The following is a 20395-nucleotide window of genomic DNA, read 5'->3' as shown; positions in this document are numbered from 1 at the left end:
AGGGGGTGGGGTGGGTGGAGGATGATTTGGGGATGATTCAAGTACATTACACTTATTGTGCACTTTTTTTCCATTATTACATTGTAATATATAATGAAATAATTGTACAACTCACCTTAATGCAGAATCAGTGGGAGCCCTGAGCTTGTTTTCACTTGTCACTCACTGATAGGATTTTGATATGAGTCTGCAAGCAATTGATTTATTACGGTCTCTGTGCAGTCAAACCTCACTAATGATAATCTGTATTTGCAGCCGCTCCCCAGCACTTGCATCACAGCCTCAGCTCCACCTCAGATCATCAGGCATTAGATTCGCATAAGGAGCACGCAACCTAGATCCCTCGCATAAGCAGTTCACAGTAGGGTTCCTATAAAAATCTAATGCTGCAGCTGATCTGACAGGAGGCAGAGCTCAGGCGGTAATGCAAGTGATGGGGAGCGGCTGTAAATACAGATGAAGCTTCACTCGCTCGCCCGCCACTCACCTCCTGCTGTGCGGCCCAGTTCCTAATAGGCCATGGACCACTAGTGGTCTGTGGCCCGTGGGGTTGGGGACCCCTGCACTATACCAGCCCCAGGTGAGAACAACTAGTAGCACTGTAACCTTTTTCTCTTAATGAAAATATCTCTAATGTAGACACCCGGATTTCTGCCTTAACATATAAAATATAATGAACATAATTTTAATATTTCTTGATGGCAGATGGTCTTGACTATGAACAGTGACTATTATGTGCTATTGTAATATAATAAAGCTCTTAGAAATTAAAGTGTGTTCTACCTTTGGTCCTATATTAATTGACCCCAGGCTGTTTTATTTGAACATAGTAAGACTATTACTTGAAACACATACTGCTTTATGTATCTTTTCCATTTAATTCTTTTTGGCCAAGGTTATTTTTTCCTAGACTGTTTACATCTACCATTCTCCCTGAACTAGAGGACTTCTAAATTTGCTAATGACTAAGCTTATTAAATCAAAAGCCTGAACTGATAGATGAAGGCTTGAAGATGGCTCCAGGCCTTCCTAAGAATTAAAGTGCATGGGTGTGGAGATAGCAACCTTCTAAGAATTTTTTTCTAACTTACTTTTGGTTTTGTAACTGTGCTATGACTGAAAACTCCAAAGATCTGAGCTGAATAAATCATAAATTAACAAAGCAGTTATTACTAAATAATCAATCTTCAGGACTAAAGTAGACTGCTATATACTATAAAATATTCTAATCAAGTATTATAATTATTACTAATAATACTTAAATAACTCACCTGATTTCTTTTAGTCCTTCTCTCTGGATAACTTGAAGAATTTCTTTATGACTCATGGGTGTATTGGGATATTTTTCTAAGACCTGAGAAACAAGTATATAATAGTAAATTATTTTAATTTCTTATTATAATTACATATATAAATTATATTTATTATAGCTATGTATTAATTTCCTCCAGCATATACAAATCCAGAGACTTTTCATCCCTTAAATTTTTGGATAATAAGTGGAAAATTAATGAAATGTAAATAGGATATTCTCTCCTTCAGTCACAAACCCTAAGTCAAATCCTGAAGCAGAAATGGATCAAAAAAGATAAGATTAATAATTCAATTATTATTAATGCATAATGTGAAATTATGTTTACTTTCTGCCTCCACTCCCTCATCACATGACTACCTGTGGACTTATTGGAAGCACCTTAAAGATTATCCATCTTTACATCTCCAAACAAAGTCTAGTACATCTTGGTTGCTCAGTAATTTCTTAACCAAAACAAAAGAACAATACAGTTATAATGAAATTAAAATGGTATCCGTGTTCTGGTTCTGGTGAAGATGATGTAATAAGCATAAATTATCCTGTCTCTCCCGAATACAACTAAAAACCTGGACAGAATGCATGGAGCAGCTATCTGAGGACTCTGAAAATGGTAGCAGTTGGTTTCAGGGAGGAAACCAAAATTAGAAGTACTACTAACCCAGCAGTGAGTTTCCTGGTTTTGTTTCCCCTAGGTAGACTCAAGGGCAGTCCAAACTCAGAACTGCACAGTAAGTGCAGACAGAAATGGCTCCAAGAGAAGTCTTCTCTTTTTTTTGTCCAAAAAGCAGTAAAGGGGGCCCCTAAAAGGGAGGACAATCCTCTGAGGGTTTTTTTCCCTTTCTCTCAGACCCTGCCCCCAAGCAATCCAAAGGCAGCAGCTGTGGCAGTGATGATACCAGCAGTGGCTGGACAGGGACCTAAAACTTCAAGAAAGCAGATCCCTTCCGATCCCATGAGTGTGGAGGGAATTCCCATGGTTTATATTCTTTCTCCACCGTCCTGTTGCTTGGCATCAAAGGCAGATGCAGTTGTGGAAGTGTGCAGCAAAACACCAAAATGAAAACCTTAGTTATCTAGCCATAGGACAAGGAAGAAGGGTCTCTAAGAGCCAGAAAGTGTCAGGGAACTTGCAAAGAGAAAGGAGCTCAAGAAAGTGACACCATGAAGTTCTATAAACACTCCTGGGGTCACCCAAGAACTATACCTATGTGGATCTGACCCTAAACATACTATCAGGTTCCCAAATTTGCCACTCGGTGGTGTACATGCGGGACAGATAGAAACAAAGGCTTTGAAAACTAGTCATTGGAATTTTAGTGCACAGAAGGGTAGGCAGAAACTTATGACCTGAACCTAACAAGACCAAATGCCCGCTTAAAAAAATCCTCCCATCCCTAAAAATAAAGTAATAACAACAACAACATTCTCCATATCATTTAAATGAGACAGAGTATCATAACGTTAACATCAAAATGTCTAATATATGATCCAAAATTACTTGACATATGAAGAACCAGGAAAATCTCAATAACTCACAAGAGAAAAGACAACCTACACACAACAAATCCAAGATGCTACAGACTCTGGAATTTTCAGACAAAGACTTTAAGGCAGCTACTATAACCATGCTTCAAGAAGCCAGAAAGATGATTCTTGGGGGGAAAAAAAATAGTTAAGAGTCTCAGCAGAGAAGTAAGATTCATTACATTATTGTGTGTGTGCCTATGTGGTGTATAAAGCAAATAAAAATTTAAGACTAAAAAACACAATATCCAAAGTAAACCCAAAATTCTCTGGAGGGGCTCGACTGTAGAAGGGAGATAACAGAGGAGAGAATCAGTAAACCTGAAGATAGAGCAATAGAAACTATCCAATCTGATGAACAGAGAGAAAAATGATAGAAAAAATAAATGAACAAAGCCAACGGGACAATATCAAAAGGTTTAACATTCATGTCATCAGAGTCCCCAAAGGAGAAGATAAAGAGTAGCACACAGAAAACATACTTAAAGAAATAGCAGCAGAAAACTTCCCAAATTTGGTGAAAGATATACACTTACAATTTCAAGAGAATCAATGAATCTCAAACAACATAAATTCAAAGAAACCTGTACCCAGATATATCATAATCAAATTACTGAAAACTAAAGAAAATTTTAAAATCTTGAAGGCAGCCAAGGAAAAACAACCTTCCACTTAGGAGAAAAACAATTCCACTGACTGTGGGTTTCTCATCAGAAACTATGGAAGGCAGAAACAGTGAAGAACATTTTTAAGTGCTGAAAGGGAAGGACTTAATTCCAAAATTCCTATCTAGCAAAAATATCCTCCAAAAATGAAGGGGAAATCAAGACATTCTTAGATTAAAGGGAAATGAAGAGTATTTGCCATTAACAGACTTCTATTTTATTTTATTTATTTTTAAATTTATTTATTTATTTTTGGCTGCGTTGGGTCTTCGTTGCTGCACGCCGGCTTTCTCTAGTTGCAGCGAGCGGGGACTACTCTCCGTTGCAGTGCGAGGGCTTCTCATTGTGGTGGCTTCTCTTGTTGTGGGGCACGGGCTCCAGGCGCGCAGGCTTCAGTAGCTGTGGCTCAGTAGTTGTGGCGCACGGGCTTAGTTGCCTCCGTGGCACGTGGGCTCTTCCCAGACCAAGGCTCGAACCCGTGTCTCCTGCACTGGCAGGCAGATTCTTAACCACTGTGCCACCATGGGAGTCCTAACAGGCTTACTTTAAATTGACTTCTTTTAAGTCAATTCTGGTTTCTTTACTTTTTTTTTTTTTAATCCAAATTTTAGGTAGAAACTCTCTTATACCTAAATCACTTTCTATTCTTAGAACCCTTGGCAATTAACAAATGCAAGTGAAAGCTAAAATTGAACCAATTCTGAATAATCTATACTATACTATCAAAAGAATATCCATTAGTACAGCAAGTCAAAAACAACAGATACAGGACTTGTGTAATAGAAACCACTTGAAGTCAGATATCCTAGATCAGCCAGTAAGGTATCAAAATGTGATGTCAACAACTACCATTTATAAAGAAGACACAAACAAGCGCAGATCATTCTCTCAGTTAAACGTCTCAGCAACCTTAAAAGACAAGCCTTATTACCCCCATTTAAAAAGTGGGATAACTAATGCTCAATAAGCAAATTTCCAAACATAATGCAGCAAGACAAGTGGCAGTCGGCATTCAAACTCAGGGATATCCTGCACCCTACAGCTCACTGTGTCCTGGTCTGCATCTCTTTTTTCATTTGTTTAATCATAAAATCCAACAAATATATTTCTGTTTGTCATCCTCCCTGAGCTCTATACTACATCAGATAAATGTTATTAACCTTTCCCTCCTTAGACACTGCTCTCTCCAGACCTTTTTTTCCCAAAATGTTTCTTCTTGGTCTTTTTCTGTGGCCATCCCTTAAATACTTTACAAGCATCATTTTGCAGCTTTTGCTTTTCACTCCAACCCTCCCTGAATAAAATCATCCATTCCCAAGACTTCATCAATCACCCCTATTTTGATAAATGAAAAGAAGCAGCACAGTCCGTTTATAACTGCTTTTAAACATCAACCTCGGATGTTCCATCTCAAACTTAACATGTCCAAAATTTAACTTACTACCTTTATCCAAATTAAGGCCCATACAGAAAACTGGACCTGTATTTACTGTCTATATACTATTATAAAATTGTATAAAATTACTGAAAAAGAAAAAAAATACACCATGGACATGAGCAGATAGCTCATAAAAGAGTTAAAACAACTGGATAAAAGACATATGAAAAAATATTTGCATACTGAAATACTTACAGATGAAATTATATGATGTTGGGGATTTGCTTCAAAATTACACAAGAAGAAATTTAGATAGGAGTTTAAGTATTGCAAGACTGGCTATAAGCTGATAATTATAGAAGCTACAAGATGGGTACAAAGATATTATATTATTGTTGGCTTTTGTGTACCTATTCAATATCCCATAATAAAATTTTATGGGAAAAACGATATTGAATGTCTGACTTCACTAACAATTAAATACAAAAAAAATCACTTTTCAATGGTTTTTTCCCCTACTATTTTGGATAGCAAAAACATGGCAATAGTAAATGAACACCATGAAATGGAAATGTACACACAATCTATTGATAATATAAGAAAATATTCATTATATTACTCAATAAAGAAAAAAGTTTAAAGGCTTCTTATCTAATAATAAGATATTAACAAAACTGGTATACCTACACAATTGAATATTATATAGCTATATATGAAAAGACACTGTGTGGGGGCTGGGGACAGGGGGTCTTCTTTCAGTCTTCCTCGAATCTTGGTGTGGAATACAGGTTCTGGACAACAGAATGTGAGGGGGAGTGATAGGGAGTGATAACTTCAAAAACCCAGATTTTCAAAAGGCAGGGACACATCCCTCTTTGGCCCTTCCTCCACCCTGTTGATTTTAAAGTGGAGGAGGTAACAAAGCCATTCTGAACCATACAGATAAGGATGCACCCTAAGAACGGTGGACTAACTACACCTCCAGACTGTTGCATGAAAGAGAAATAAACTTCCAAATCATTTAAGGAACTGTTATAGGCAGCCAAAGTTATGCCTAATATGACTCACCAATCTATTCACATGACACTTAAGTAATCGTCCTAAAACTTAAATTACATATTCCTCTGGGTTTTTTTTGTTTTTTTGCGGTACACGGGCCTCTCACTGCTGTGGCCTCTCCCGTTGCGGAGCACAGGCTCCGGACATGCAGGCCCAGCGGCCATGGCTCACGGGCCCAGCCGCTCTGTGGCATGTGGGATCTTCCCGGACTGGGGCATGAACCCGTGTCCCCTGCATCGGCAGGCAGACTCTCAACCACTGCACCACCAGGGAAGCCTCTATTCCTCTGATTTTTAAGCTCCCTGTCACTTTTTTAAAAAAATTAACTAAAATTAAAATAAAATCTGAATTCCCAATACAGTTTAAAAGATTCTACATGAAACTCTACATCTCGCTTTTCTCATATTACCTTCTTGCCCTTTCTCAAACATAACCAATTCATTCCTTATTCAGGGTCTCTATACCTGCTCCCTCCTCTTGCAATGTTTTTCCCCAAGAGATTCATGGACTCTCTCCCTCACTTCACTTCTTCAGAGATATTCCTGACCACTCTAAAATACACTCAGACACTCACAAGCACCACCACTGCTAAACACACACACACATTTTATTACTTTAGCCAGATTTTCCCCCCAGCTTTACTGAGATATAATCGACAAATAACACTATGTAAGTTTAAGGTGTACAACGTGATGATTTGATATACATATATATTGTTCAATGATTACCACATTAAGGGTTGATTAACACATTCATTGCCTCACACAGGTACCCTTTTCTGTGTGTGATGACAACATTTCAGACCTACTCTGTAAGCAAATTTCAAGTATATAATGCAGTATTGTTAACTATAGTCATCATGCTGTGCATCAGATCCCCAGAACATATTCATCTTATAACTGCTCATTTGTATCCTTCGACCAACATCTCCCAATTTCTCCTACCACTCAACTCCTGGTAACCATCAATCTACACTGTTTCTAAGAGTTTAACTTCTTTGGATTCCATATATAAATGAGATCATGCAGTATTTGTCTCTGTCTGACTTATTTCACTTAGCAGAACGCCTTCAAGGTTCATCTAAGTTGTCGCATATGGTACATTTTCCTCTTTTTATGGCTGAATAATATTATTACATACATATATATATAAATTTTCTTTATCCAGTCATCTGTTGTTGGACACTTACGTTTTTTCCATGTCTTGGCTACTGTGAAAAATCCTGCAATGAACCAAGGGTGCAGATATCTCTCCAAGACAGTAATTTCATTTCCTTCGGATATATCCCCAGAAGTAGGACTGCTGGATCATATGGTAGTTCTATTTTTAATTTTTTGAGGAACCTACAAACTGTTTTCCATAATGCTGTACCAATTTACGTAACATAAAAAGAGTTCTTACGTAGAGATATACACATAAAAGATGGCCAAAAAAGAACACAAAAGACTGATATCCCTTTCAAAGAAAAACTCGAGCTCACCCCAAACATTAAAGACATATCTTCCTATAGTGCTGCCCAGATAATACATACAAAAATTTTACATCTTTCTCTTAATTCCTACATACAACTGCCTTACAGTTACAAACATCATGTAGCCATTCTATTTCATATGCCCCTCACAACAATCCAAGAAACAGCAGAGCAGGTTTAGTTATAATTTTACCAGAAAGGAAAGGAAGACTCAAGAGAATAGCATAGCCTAAACTTAAGATGTCAGAACTCTTAATTCCCCACACTAAAGAGGGTACTAACAAAGCTTTATATAAAGCAAAGATTTCAATGAGGAAAAAAATTTTCTTTTATCAACTAAAATATGCATTGGAATGATGAAAACTATGCTTCTGCTGAATGATGGGTAGGTTCTTACTTGCTGAGGCAGAAAAACTAAGAGGACTGCAGAAACGTTGCTTGATATTTTGGTTAAGATGGGGATTGTGACCATCAAGTATAAAGATCAGATACAGACCTTTTTCTCACAGGTCTTTTCTGAAACGTGACAAAACTAGCTTAATGCAAATGGCAGCCCCCACATATATCTATAATTAAGTCAATATCTTAAGAGATGGGTTCCTGGCTGTGTCTTTGATAGTGAACAAGAACATAAAACTGAAAAATAAGATCCTGGTGGGGCCTAGGAAGATTCTTTGTATTTCTCAAACTGTGGTTCTCAAACTCTAGACAAGGGTGTTCCACCAACTTACAGTGATATTTCATAGTATTCCACACAGAAATTCATTTCATGTGCTGAGTTAAACCTATACACAGTCATATATACCATATATAAAGCAACAAGGGCTTCCCCCCAATGGTAATACATATTCATTCTAGAAAATTTAGACCATACTCCCCCCCCCCACCTCAAATTATATGCAAAGGGGGATTCTGCCATGAGAGAACAGGATTTAACATTTTGGCTGTCCCTTCCACAGGTTTTTTTCTATAACATTTTGCAGTTGACATCCTTCTGCATATACTAGTTTGTACCTCTTTTTAAAAGCCCTTTTTGCAAATCTTGCAACAGTTATTATTGATATATTTCATAGCAGCATGATACTCCACTGATTGATATATATACATATATACACACATATATATACACCCACACACATACATATACACACTAAATCACTTAATCCATTTCCTACTGTTGCACATTTAGACTGCTTAAAGAGGCACTCTTTCCCGATGGTTACCAACACATGTTTAGAGTGAGACAGATCTTAATTTTATACCTGACTCTAAAATTTAAAGCTCTGTGACCTTAGAAAGTTAATCTCTGGGTCTTAGTTTCATCAGTAAAATCAAAACAAGAAAAACATCTATAACTCATGGAGTGGCCATGGGAGACAAATAGAATATTTTATTTTGAGCTGCTTAGCTCAGAATTTGAGGATATATAAAATTCTCAATAAATGTGTGCTATTGTCTCCTTTTTTTTTTCTTTAACTGTAACAAATGCCACCAAGTGCTTCTGACTATTTTCAAAGTCTTCTAACAACTGGAACTGCTGTATAAAATTATTTTAATATATAATATTGCCAAATTGCTTTCCACCATGTGTACGGGAGTTTCACTACTGTTAACCATTAACCAACATTCATATTACTTTTTAAATCCTTGGTAATTATTTGAAAAAATATATAAAAAATTTTTAATTTTAGCTACTAATGAAGTTGAACTTGTCCTACGTTTTTAGACTTTCATATTTCCTCTTTTTGAAATAAGCTATCTGATCTAAATAAAAATCAGATTAAAAAATAAAATTATAGGGCTTCCCTGGTGGCGCAGTGGTTGAGAGTCCGCCTGCCGATGCAGGGGACACGGGTTTGTGCCCCCGTCTGGGAAGATCCCACATGACGCAGAGCGGCTGGGCCCATGACCCATGGCCGCTGAGCCTGCGCGTCCGGAGCCTGTGCTCCTCAACGGGAGAGGCCACAACAGTGAGAGGCCCGCGCACCCCTCCCCCTAAAAAATAAATAAAATAAAATTATAAAATTTAATAGCTACATCACACGCAAAAAAAATCAGAGGTCTGTTTGAATATCAGAAATACATTCCTTTTATTTCCATTACAGAAAGTAGTATATTCAATGATTTGTCAGATAAAATTACAACTCTACCTAAACAAAATTTATTTCTGCCAACAAATTAAAAGAGTGAAAATGCACAACCTATTGGACAAAAGCAAAAATGCATCAAAAGCATTGGTGTAGGGACTTCCCTGGTGGCGCAGTGGTTAAGAATTTGCCTGCCATTGCAGGGGACACGGGTTCAAGCCCTGGTCTGGGAAGATCCCACATGCCGTGGAGCAACTAAGCCTGTGCGCCACAATTACTGGGCCTGCGAGCCACAACTACTGAAGCCACATGCCACAACTACTGAAGCCCGCACACCTAGAGCCTGTGATCCGCAACAAGAGAAGCCACCGCACCGCAACGAAGAGTAGCCCCCGCTCACCACAACTAGAGAAAGCCTGCGCACAGCAACGAAGACCCAACGCAGCCAAAAATTAATTAATTAATTTTTAAAAGACTTAAAAAGCATTGGTGTGGGTATAAGTGAGGCTTTATATTTAGTTGCTATTCCAGGCCGATTCACTTCTAACACAGAACTCCCCCTCAAACAGCCCATTTGGTTACTGGAAGAAAACATACTGCCACTGAAGTCTAAGAACTCTGTTGCTACAACTTCTGCTTAAGAAAAGTGGGAAGATATAGAGATTTTTGTAAACCATACTGAAAAATGCTGGAGTTGATACAAGAAAAACACTTTGTGCAACAGGTGTTATGCTTGCCTTAATCAAAAAATAGAAGGGATTTCTAGGGAAACTGATATAATCATCTACCTGGCAATTAAATTTTACTGTTACTATCATTAGGAAATCCTGAATACTAAAATGTATGACACAAATTTACATAATACTACAAATGTGGGATTTGCTTTATTTTCTTCCGCATTTCAAGTTTTTATAACAAATACTCCAAACCAGCATACAATGGATTGACTAAGACTCAGTTTTGGTGGTCTCTGTAAAGGATGTTATTAACATAATTAAGAGGTTTCAGTTGGGGGGAAAAAGTTTAATCGATGCAAAATATGAAAGTGCTTCAAAGTGTATAGAGCTCAAATAGCCTGCACCTAATAGCTCTAAGACATAATATTGATGACTAAAAGCTCTCAATCTTAACCCTTCATCTGTATAATGAGGGTAGTAACACCCTCATAGATAGGAACATTAAGTAAAACATTCTGCAGTATTCTTAACTTAGCACAAGTGACATAAATGGTAGCTTTTGTTATTACTAATAAATTATATGACAAAAATCTTTTCCAGTTCACATTTGATATCCCGATCTAAAATTTCACCAGTATTCTTAAGGGGGATGAAAAATACAAAAGATAGCATGTTTTTCTCCGGCTGCCCCTTTGATTTTTCCACTATTTTTTTTCACAAGTAGTTAACAATGCCCTATACTGCCAATAATACTAAACATTAGACAAAAACTAAAATTTACAAAAATATGAAACAGCTTTAAGTTAAATGCCAAGACTTCAGTCCCTATAAAGTCATTTATATGTTCTTTAAATCCTATTTACATTACAGATATCCAAATATAAAGACTAGATATTAAGCTATTCTGCAAGAAAAACAAGCACAAAATATCACAGAATAAGGCACTTACATTCATATGCAAAAATATTTTGATTAATTCATCATAATGAGGCAGAATATCAGAGTTCAAATCCCAACTCTACCAGAAAAGTGGTGATGAGCAAACTGGGGAATGTGGCTGCCCTACTGTTCATCTGAACTCGTGGCTTTCTGTCCAAGAAGCTACAAAATGGAAATTAATAAAAATTTCTCTGGCATATCAAATCTTAATAGAAAGGTAACTATTAATCCACTATCAGAATGAACTCTATTTAGAATTTAAAACATTTATATTATCCATGGTAATGGTAATAATAAAAATATTTTGATTTATTATCTAGAGCAAGGAATTACTTTATTTTAATATGGGTGAATTTTACTATTTATATAAAAATACTTAAGTATGCTGACATAGGACATTAAGCTATTGGAAATAGAGACCTAAAATTTCTGTGTGCCTTTTTAATGAAAATTAATTTCATTGATTTTCTAGGTATACTGTTTTTTCAAGAAATAAAATAGAAGAAACCAGTTAGTTAAAACTGCTTAAGGGATGTTTACTTTCCTTAAAAAAAAAAGTTTATGACTAGTACCTTTACATACTATGCATCTGAAATTAATTTTAATTTAGACAATTATTTACGCTAAATTTTCTCAATATTTAAAACTATAAATCATTTAGTTTGGGAGAGAAAGAGAAATGTTTTTCAACTAAAGACTTAAGTATTCTACTTTTTAACTTTTTAGTATGAACATTTTAAAACATATACAAAAGTAGAGAGGAACTTCCCTGGCGATTCAGTGGTTAAGACTCTGCACTTCCACTGCAGGCGGTGTGGGTTCGATCCCTGGTCGGGGAACTAAGATCCCACGGGCCTTGACGTGTGGCCAAAAAATTTTAAAAAAAAATTGTTTTGAAAAAAAAAATTATTGGGAACACTGCAATCAACAATTGTCGACACATGGCTTACTTTGTTTCATCTATACCTCCAGCCACTCTACCTCTACAAAGTGGATTATCCTGAAGCAAATCTCAAACATTTCATTCATAAATACTTTAGTACAGATCTCTAAAAAAGGATAAGGACTCATTTTTTTAAAGATAAAAATACCATTTTATACCTCAGAATGTAACTATAGTTCCTTCATTATCAAATTATTTACACAATGTCTTCAATTTTCATGGGGGGAAAAACACTTTTAACAGTTAGTTTGTTCAAATCGGTATCCAAAGAAGACCCATACATACCACATTTGGTTAACACACGTCTTAAAGTCTCTGTTAATCTATGGATTTCTCCTTGTTTTCTTCCAATTTATTTACTGAAGAAACCAAGAAAACTGTACTATAGTTTCCCACATTCTGTATTTTGCTAATTGTATGGTACTCTGTCCCTCATATTTCCTGAAAATTAGAATTACCTAGAGGGCTGCTCAGATTCAGATTTTGTTTTACCAAAAGAACTTCATAGACAGTGTTGTTTACTTCCCCTCCCCCTCCCCCCACCCCACACACATGAGAACACACAAAATATCTGTGGTCTCTTTTTTGAGATGTCAAGATGAATCAGGGGAACAGATGTCCTCCTGATCCACCCATTACAAAGTTTCCCATCAGCATTCCAACCTAATTGCTTTAGTAACCACTGATTAGTAGCCACTATTCAGACTCATTATTTAGGTGTTGAAAAATGGTGATAGCCTATCTTTCCTTCTTCATTTATAAGCTAGAATCCTTCTAAAAATAAATGCTTTCCTCCATCTACTAGCTGGTTATCTGAAGTACATACAACTCATATAGAAAAAAGCAGGATAAGTGCTTGATTCTGTCCTATTTATTAATTATCAGAATAATTAGCTAGTTTTTCTAGTATACTCCAAAAGTGAATGGGGCTTTTTTGTTTGTTTATCTGACACACCATTAGGAATATTATGAATACCATTTTATGGAATACCATTATGAATTTTAATATATTTTTGTGCTTTAATTACTGTATTTCCTCACTTGTAAACTGGTTATTCATAACCACTGTCTGCTTGTATATATACCACTTGTATGAGCTCTAGTTTTCATATTAAATTATTAAATATATTAAAACTTTTACTGTCACATTTACTGCAAATACTTTTTCCCTTTTATTCTTCATCTTTTCATTACTGTTTTTTCCATGGAGGCTTTTATTAGTTTCATGTCTTATAACTCACTGGTCTTTTCTTTTGATTTCTTTTAGCACGTCTATGTTTAAGTGCAGTTTCCCTCCCTTCAATAGCTTAATATTCCTCCATCTTTCCATTTACAATTAACTCTTTTAATTATAAGAAATTGTACATAAACAGTGAGAAAAAATGTTCAGAGGCACACTAGAGAAACCCAAGAGAGAGAGATGGAGAGGAAAACAAAACGGCCACATATATTTCTGAGCAAAAATACCATACTCCATTACCATTACAACACTATTACTGTATAGCTATTACTATTACATTATTTTACCAGGAGTTAATTTAAGTGGAAAGACTATAGTAGTTTCACAAAACATTTCGTTTACTTTAACCACAGGAGGGCAGTGTTTATCAAACAAAACATTATTCCATTGGAATTGTTCATTAATCTACAAAACAATTTTTAGGAACTATTTTATGGCAAACTGAATAACTGTTCAGAAGAATTAAAATCAACACTACACAGAATTAAAGTATGATAAAATAAATCTGTTTTTCTAAAGTGTACCTAATACATCTATTTCTTTACTTGTAGATTCTTACATCCAGCTAAGAAAAGGATACAAAACTTATACTTTCTGAGTATTCAAGAATAATGTAAACAGCTCCTAAATTTGGGTTCAATTCTCGCCTAAATAACAGCAGTATTTCAATTACTGCTGCACTTGCGAGTTCATCACATTCATATACACAGATATGTAGAAGCTAACTTTTGTGTAGTCTGGAAAATTTTATTTTACATTTAAAATATACATATAAAAACACGGTACTCTTGGGACTTCCCTGGTGGTCCAGTGGTAAAGAATCCGCCTTACAATTCAGGGGATGCAGGTTCGATCCCTGGTCAGGGAACAAAGATCCCATGTGCCACGGGGCAACTAAGCCTGCGGGCCACAACTACTGAGCTCCCGCTTCCCAACTAGAGCCCGCGTGTCACAAACTACAGAGCCCACGCGCCCTGAAGCCTGAGTGCCACAACTAGAGAGAGAAAACCCACACGCCACAACTAGAGAGAAGCCCGCGCACCACAACAAAGAGCCAGCGTGCAGCAACCAAGACCCGACACAGCCAAAAATAAATTAAATAAATAAATAATAAATAAATCATAAAAAATAGACATGGTAATCTTTACAGATTTACTGCAGTGTCATATGACTTATTTACTGTCCAAAAGCTTTAATTTAATGTCACAGTAGTGAATGAGGTCCCCCAGGAAACATGCAGAATGAGAAGTGATGAGACTATGCTACCGAACAAATGGTGGGGGGCGGGGGGTCAGCACTCAATGGGAGGGCCATAGGTGGCAACAAGGAGTTAAAACAACTCTTCCCAGAACACAGAAGGGAAACATGGAATCAAAGAATAATTGTTTTGTCAAATGGACCTGAACAAGTTTCACTGAACCAGGATAAAAGGAAACAGAGGTATCCCTAGCTATACCGACTCTCCCCATGCCAATACCAGAGGCAAATAGATTCAGAGTTTGACAAATCTCTCTTTATCCAAACTTGTGCTACTTATAATTTGACACTAGAAAACAAATGAATTCAGAGGATGCAGTATCCCTCACCTACCAAACTCACTAAACAAACACTTACTAGAAGTTCAGGAGCTGAACAGATAATAATAAGGAAGCATGGAACTGAGACGTAAGGAATACGGATAGAGCCAAATATCTGAAAATTAAAGAGGGAAAAGGACCTTACCTGGCTGCTGAGCAGTATCTGTTGATCACTAACTACCTCTGTCCTGAGATGCACTCCTCTGTTTAGCTTCTGTGACACCAGACTCTCCTTGTTTCCCTCCTACCTCTCCACCAGCAATTCTTCATTCTCCACAATCTCTGAATGTTGATCCTTCTCAAGATTCTCTTCTTGTCTCAATTTCTACTCTCCTTGGGCATTTTCATCCTCCCATGGTTTCCAAAAATAATTGTGCTCCTACAGCAGAATTCCATACACCCCAGTAGTGCTTATCACACTGTATTTATTATAATTGCATTTTAAATCATCTGTCTTGCCCACTGGTACATAAGCTGCACGAGGACTGGGACCACCTGTCCTGTTCACCTAGCACCCCTTAGTGCCTATCATAGGATAGGTCTAAAACATGTGATGGTTGCCTGGTGGAATTAAGAACACAGGGAGCAACACTGCCTTTAGACAAGAGTAAAAATGCCTCTTTTTTTTTTAACAAAAAAGATGGCTGAAAGGTGAGTGCAAAAGCAAATATGTTTGTAGATTCAGGGGCAGAAACTTGAATGTAAGAATAGACTGAGACTATTTAAATACATATCTATACAGAAAGGTAGCTACGGATATCCAGAGATTACAGAGGCTGGCTTTGTAAGCTCAGGGGTATAGCTTTACCTAAAGGTCCTTCAATTCTGAACAGCTCTATCAAGTCATTCTGATCTGCTAGATTAGATTCTTTTCACCCGATTATCCAAGTGTTATGCACACTCCCTGGTTCAAGCAAAAAAAAAATTCTCAGCACCTAATTCTCCCAAAACTCTGAAGAATTAATAATAGTAACAGTTAATACTAATCTAGAATTTAAGTGCCAGGTACTGTTCTAAGTACTTTACATATATTAGCTCATTTAATCGCTACAATAAATCTATGAGGTAGATAACCATTATGGCATTTTCTTCAGATGTGAAGACTGAGGCACAGAGAAAATAAGTAACTTGCCCAAGGTCACATCAGCTAATAAGTGATGGAAGACAAGCTTCTTTGCTTCTAAGCATCAAGCTATACTGCCTCTCAATCAGTTATACATCCATACTACTCCTAAAATTAACTCTTACTGTAACAAACATTTACTAAGTGCTTCATAAGTGCCAAAAACTGGAGATACAAAGATGAATAAGAAACAGGCCCTGCAGTTCACAACTAGGGTAGAGGGCAAGTAGGGGAAGGGAAAATGGACAACTATAATATGAGAGAAGAAATACTGAAAAGATACATAAAGAAACAAAGGTAAAGAAGATTTAACTCTCCCTATTATGCAATATTTCAAATACAGAGGAAACTTACAAAATAATAAAACACTTATGTATCAACAAGCTTTGTCAAATCCACAAACGGAAATGAGTAGAAATTAGGTGGTGGTTACACGGGTGTATACATTTGTCAGAAAGAAGTCAGCTGTATGCTTAAAAGGCATGTATTGTATTACACGGAAATTATACCTCAATAAAGGTGGCATATACCTCAATAAGCTGATATTTAAAGAAATTAAAACAAAATGTATGAATAGTGAAAAATTTACCACACTCCCTGAAATTCAAGAGAAGCGCAAATTAAGGGAAAAAAAAATTGAAAATGGATTAGGATGGAAGTTATGATTTGTATTAAACGCAACTTACTCGTATCTGAGAATCAGACTGTTTTAATACCTTAAATGATCAAAACAACAGAGGCAGTGAAGAGAGTTGGGGGCTGGTAGGTAGGGAAAGTGAGGAGAAGAAAGAATATAAGTTCTCTGCTTGCTAAATAAATAAATCCTTAGGGTAAAAGACAGCGCATCCATTGTATCCAACAAACAAAAATAAAAATGGGATGCCAAGAAATGGTGGAAAATATACAGCAAGTCCTTGCTTTTAGAGAAGTTAGTATTCTAGTAGTAGAAACAAACGATAAATATGTAAGCAGGGCTTCCCTGGTGGCACAGTGGTTGTGTGTCTGCCTGCCGATGCAGAGGACACGGGTTCGTGCCCTGGTCCGGGAAGATCCCACATGCCGCGGAGCGGCTGGGCCAGTGAGCCATGGCCGCTGAGCCTGCGCGTCTGGAGCCTGTGCTCCGCAACGGGAGAGGCCGCAACAGTGAGAGGCTGGCATACCGCAAAAAAGTATATATATATATGTAAGCAAAAATTTTTTTTCTGATAGTGATAAGTACAATAAACAAAATAAAACAGGGTGACAAGTTTGACAGTGAATGGGAAGAGAGAGGGTTCAACTGAGTGGTCAGGCTCAATGACCATGCAACATTTAAGCTGAGAACTGACTGACAAGTTGCCAGGCATGGGAATATTTAATATCTATTTGATTAGTTTAGCTCAAAGAAGTTTTAGTTTATATAGCCACATGGAAAATAAAATTCAAACCTAATAATAAGTATTTCATCAGGGTGGTTTCACTTACAAAACAAATGAAAAACCAGGTAACATGTTAAAAAAAAAAAGGCATAAAGTAAAATGTTTCATTCCCCTCATCTTCCATCCCTTCCCATTCTCCCCTAGCTCCTCCCCCATGTCCCATCTCCCTCCCATTCTCGCCCATCCCCTCCTCAGACACTTATTAGTTTCCTGTATATCCTTCTAGCATTAAAGCAATCATAAACAAACACAAATATATTTTTTCTCACTTTTGCAAACAAAAGGCAGCAAGGCATATACAATATTCCAATACATGACCTTTTTCATTTAATACATCTTAGAGGTCTTTATGTTTATATAAAAAGCTTTTTTTTACAGTTGCATAATATTCCATTATATGAAAATACCACAATTTATTCAACCAGTCTTCTAACGATGGACTGGGGGGCTGCTTCCCTTCTTCTGTATAGTATACAGCAGAAACAATTAGTACCCTGTATCACAACTCCTCAGCCCACGGATGAACTCAGCCTCAGTTGCTGTAGGCAATTCCCACTTAAACTCACAGTGTCCAACTCATGCTGATAGTAGCCTATCTCAAGGTTCCATAAGTCTCTCCACTTTCCTGCCTCAGGAACTTCTCCTATACCAAGGGAGCCCAAAAAGCAACAGGGCAGTCCAGAAGAGCAAGGGAGTTAGCAACCTTACTGGAGTTAGCAATTTTAAACCAACTGCTGGGGAAAGTGGAGTTGCTATTGAATAAATGTTCCAGATCCTATCTTAAACCACTTGTACATGTACAATAAGCCCACAAAGGAAGAAGTCATGGTGACAAGGACAAAGGCTATGCATGAGCCCATCAGCATAGCCTTCTTCTCTCAAAACTGACACAGCTTAGCTACTGTTGCTGCTGAGTGTCCACAACTTGTCATCAGCAAAGGCAAACTCTGAGCCCCCTATTTGTTGCAATCCCTCAAAGAGATGAGCTAAGCATTTGGATGGCAAGTTGACTACACTGGACCTCCTCCACCCTGAAGCGGCAGCAATTTGTCCTTACTGGCACTGACAACCATTCTGATAAGTTTGCCTTCCCTGCCTTCAGTGCCTCAGCCAGCACCACTAGCCAAATGTACCTAGTTTACGAACATGGGGCAAACACTGCCTCAGACCAAGTGACTCTTTTCTTTACAATGAACAAAATTTAACAATGGGCAGTGAGCACTGATCTCACCATACACTATATCACCAAGAAGCAGTAAGCCTGAGAGGACACTGGAATGGCCTCCAAAATACAGTAAATGCATCCTAAAAGTACAGTACAGAGGTGTGAATAGAAATAGGATTGGTTCCTATAACCCTAGTGAGTAAATAAAAGAATTTGTTTCCCATTCCTGCAACTTTAGGCTCTGCTAGAATTAGAGATCTTTATTCCCATGGGGAAACATTTTTAATCAGAGGGCTTTTAATCTGAATCTGAAGTTAACAACTGTTGGTCACTTTGGGCTCCTCATGCTGATGGACCAGGAGGCAAAAAAAAGGAGTTACTATAATGTTGGGATAACTAACCGTACTCGTTAGGTGGTTCTCAGCACTTCCAAGCCTGGTAATAACAGGCAACAGCAGCATAAGGCAAAGGCATGAATAAGGGAAAGGCAAACAGGGGCTCAGTCCCTTCAGGAACGATCGTCTGGGTCACCCTACCAGGCAAGCAACCTAGATTAGCTGAAGTCTGGCCAAGGGTGAAGGAAATCTAGAATACATGGAATTGGAGGGAAATGATGAACCTATGGCCTTGGAACCAGGCACTGTAGCAGAGACTATAGCTTATTCCATTAAACGTCCTGTATTAAGTCATTTTTAGAGACTGCTGCCAGCCTCTATCTTGAGAAGTTGGTAACAAGAGTCAGTTTAATATGGAGCACTAGCTGTGTAAGAAATAAACCATAACAGAATCTTCCAGTGTCCTGCAACACTCACACTGCCAACGTCCCACCTCTCCACAGGCTGCTCTCTGTACCTGACATAACTCTCTGCTCCTTTCTATATCTGAAAGTTTATCTGTCATCTAACAAAACAGCAAAAATTTTCAAAACTGGTGATATTCAATCCTTCGAGGGTTGAGTAAGACAGGCACTTACACACTACACAGCTGGGAAAGTAAACTAACACAACTTTCTGGAAAGGAATTTAGTGAACATGTAACTTGAAGGGTCTTTCAAAGAGTGACATCCTCTTACCCAGCAACTTTTCTTCTAGCAATCTACAAAAGCAAAATAACAGAAATACACAAGAGAGCGAGGCACAAAGGTGAGCACTGTAGTACTATTTCTAACAGTTGTAAAAGTAAACAACCTAAATTCCCAATGTTAAGATAATAAAGTAAACCAACTTAACTCCCCTCATAAAGAGATCTGTAGTTCAAGAGCAAAGCAGAAACCACAAGCCTTTTTATCTTTATGGCCCTCCAGTTAGACAACACCTGAAACATAAGAGGAACCCAATAAACTATTTCTAAATTGAAAACAATGATATATTATGTTGTCATTAAAGATATCTGTAAGCAGAGTTTTCAGTGATGAGGAAATGCTTATGATATACAAAAACCACAAGCAAAACTGATTACACAATTAAGATTTCAGTTAAGAAAAAAACACAAGGATTAGAAATAAATGTCAAAATGCTGATGGTATTACCTTAGATCAGAGTTATTAACTTACAGTCTAGGCCCATAGGATACACAGCTGGCTTCAGGATTCCATGAACTCCTTTGGAGTTATGTACAGTATTTAGTGCCTGTATCTCTGGAGAGAAGATTCACAGCTTTCATTAAATTCCAAAAGGGAACTCTGACCCTGAAATGACTAAGAATATGCCTCTATGTGATAGAATTAATTTTAAGATAATTTTTTCCTGCTTCTTTACACTTTTGTTTTTAAACTTTCCACAAGGCACATTACTAGCCAGATAATCAAGGGGAAA

General features: G+C 37.3%; 1 protein-coding gene across 1 annotated transcript in view; it reads right to left on the bottom strand.

The window, feature by feature from the left end:
* ASXL2 (ASXL transcriptional regulator 2) overlaps window positions 1–20395 on the bottom strand; it is a 123256-nt gene that overhangs the window by 78444 nt on the left and 24417 nt on the right. The window contains exon 2 of the mRNA XM_019943113.3: window positions 1272–1354. Within this exon, the coding sequence (XP_019798672.1) occupies window positions 1272–1354 (83 nt within the window). The remainder of the gene's footprint in view (window positions 1–1271; window positions 1355–20395) is intronic.

This window comes from Tursiops truncatus, chromosome 14, assembly GCF_011762595.2.
Source record: "Tursiops truncatus isolate mTurTru1 chromosome 14, mTurTru1.mat.Y, whole genome shotgun sequence".
Taxonomy (NCBI): Eukaryota; Metazoa; Chordata; class Mammalia; order Artiodactyla; family Delphinidae; genus Tursiops; species Tursiops truncatus.
The sequence above is the reverse complement of the archived record's forward strand: the minus strand, read 5'-3'. Positions and strand labels throughout refer to the sequence as shown.